This window comes from Lepus europaeus, chromosome 1 (genome assembly GCF_033115175.1).
Source record: "Lepus europaeus isolate LE1 chromosome 1, mLepTim1.pri, whole genome shotgun sequence".
In the NCBI taxonomy this organism is placed as follows: domain Eukaryota; kingdom Metazoa; phylum Chordata; class Mammalia; order Lagomorpha; family Leporidae; genus Lepus; species Lepus europaeus.
In genome coordinates, this window is record NC_084827.1 from 162,620,809 (window position 1) to 162,623,016 (window position 2,208).

At 53.7% G+C, this 2,208-nt stretch overlaps 1 protein-coding gene across 1 annotated transcript; it reads left to right on the forward strand.

Moving 5' to 3' along the window:
• Nucleotides 1-660: 660 nt before the first annotated feature.
• On the forward strand, nucleotides 661-1,737 carry LOC133767468 (C-X-C chemokine receptor type 2). The gene has a single exon (XM_062201875.1). The coding sequence runs from the start codon at nucleotides 661-663 to the stop codon at nucleotides 1,735-1,737; it is 1,077 nt and encodes a 358-aa protein (XP_062057859.1).
• Nucleotides 1,738-2,208: the final 471 nt, after the last annotated feature.

Sequence of the window (2,208 nt, forward strand, 5' to 3'; positions counted from 1 at the left end):
ATCAGCCAGCCACCTGCTTATCAGACCACACAAACAGGCCCGCATCAGGCCGCCTTCTGTCCCTGTCAGCTGGCTGATGTTTCTTCTGGCTTGGGCCCACTGCAACTTCCTGCTGCCGCAGCACAAACTGGTTTTTCCCCCCAGGGTACTTCTTTTAAACTATCTTCCAGAAAGCAGGAGACAAGGATTCACCCCTCAGGTTTACAGTCAAATCTGGATCTTTTTCTTGAAGTACAACCCAATTGGATGGCCTGCTTGGACCCCAGATTAGGAACTGAACAGCATGTCTGTATCTAAACACGAAATCCAGCCTCAGTATCCAAAGATGCTCACCATTCAGGGTTCTCTAGGGATTATCCAAAGAGAAGTTGCGACAATGTCATAGAAATTGTTCAGAAGCTCTCTCTCTCTGACATTGAAGGGAATGATATAGCCTTTTCATAAAATGTGCAATGGATCACTAAATGTGTCACTTAACCTTAGAGACCCCACTACTTAAATGTTAGAAGTGAAAATCGCTCCCGTGTAATACGCAGGCAACACAAAGACACTTCCCTCCTGCCCCATTTCTCAGGTATGTGGGCAAGAGTTGAGGGAGCTCTTCTTGTGTAGTAACCCTCACCTCTCTTCTCTGCTCCAGGATTTAAGACTACCTCAGAAATGCAAGTGTTTAGCTGGGAGAATTACAGCTATGAAGATTTCTTCGGCGATTTTAGCAATTACAGTTACAGCACTGACCTACCCCCTACCCTGCTGGACTCTGCTCCGTGCAAGCCAGAATCTCTGGAAACCAACAGTTATGTTCTGGTCATCATCTATGCCCTGGTCTTCCTGCTGAGCCTGCTGGGCAACTCCCTGGTGATGCTGGTCATCCTGTACAGCCGGAGCACCTGCTCGGTCACCGATGTCTACCTGCTGAACCTGGCCATCGCCGACCTGCTCTTTGCCACCACCTTGCCCATCTGGGCCGCCTCCAAGGTGCACGGCTGGACTTTCGGCACGCCCCTGTGCAAGGTGGTCTCACTCGTGAAGGAAGTCAACTTCTACAGCGGAATCCTGCTCCTGGCCTGCATCAGTATTGACCGCTACCTGGCCATTGTCCATGCCACTCGCACAATGATCCAGAAGCGCCACTTGGTCAAGTTCATATGCTTAAGCATGTGGGGAGTGTCTCTGATCCTGTCTCTGCCCATCTTACTGTTCCGTAATGCTATCTTCCCACCCAATTCCAGCCCAACCTGCTATGAAGACATGGGGAACAGCACCGCGAAATGGCGCATGGTGCTGCGGATCCTGCCTCAGACTTTCGGCTTCATCCTGCCGCTGCTGGTCATGCTGTTTTGCTACGGGTTCACCCTGCGCACGCTGTTCAAGGCCCACATGGGGCAGAAGCACCGGGCCATGCGGGTCATCTTTGCCGTCGTGCTCATCTTCCTGCTCTGCTGGCTGCCCTACAACCTGGTCCTGCTCGCAGACACCCTCATGAGGACCCGCGTGATACAGGAGACGTGTGACCGTCGCAATGACATTGACCGGGCCCTGGACGCCACCGAGATTCTGGGCTTCCTGCACAGCTGCCTCAACCCCATCATCTACGCCTTCATTGGCCAAAAGTTTCGCTACGGCCTGCTCAAGATCCTGGCCACGCACGGCCTGATCAGCAAAGAGTTCCTGGCCAAGGAGAGCAGGCCTTCCTTTGTCGCATCGTCTTCAGGGAACACCTCTACCACTCTCTAAGATGCCTATGTGGGCTGCAGTCTCTCGGGCTTCCTTCCTCCCTTGCACATCTCATCCCAAGCCTCATATCCACCGGCTGGTCCTGGTCCTGGAGTCACCACAGCCCTCACTGTGGCTATAGGAAGGAGCGGAGCCCACTTCCTCAGCAGGCGCCCAGTGCACAGTTTAGAAAGCCTGACCCGGCTCCTGCCACTTCCCATGATTACTCTGCCAATCACGGGACTCTTCTCATTCTACCACTGGCCCCAAAACCCCCTGCTGAGAAGAACAAATCAAACCCACAGTGCGCTACCACTTCATGTCCAGGGGATGGCTGTTAGCAGAGAGCGAGAACGGACTGAGGGAGCGAGCGAGGGAGCGAGCCAGGGCCAGCAGGACGTGGAGGAACTGGGACCCTTACAGTGTTGGTGGTAGAAGTGTGAGATGGTGCGGCCACTCTGGACAAGAGCATGGCAATTTGCCTCAAAACGT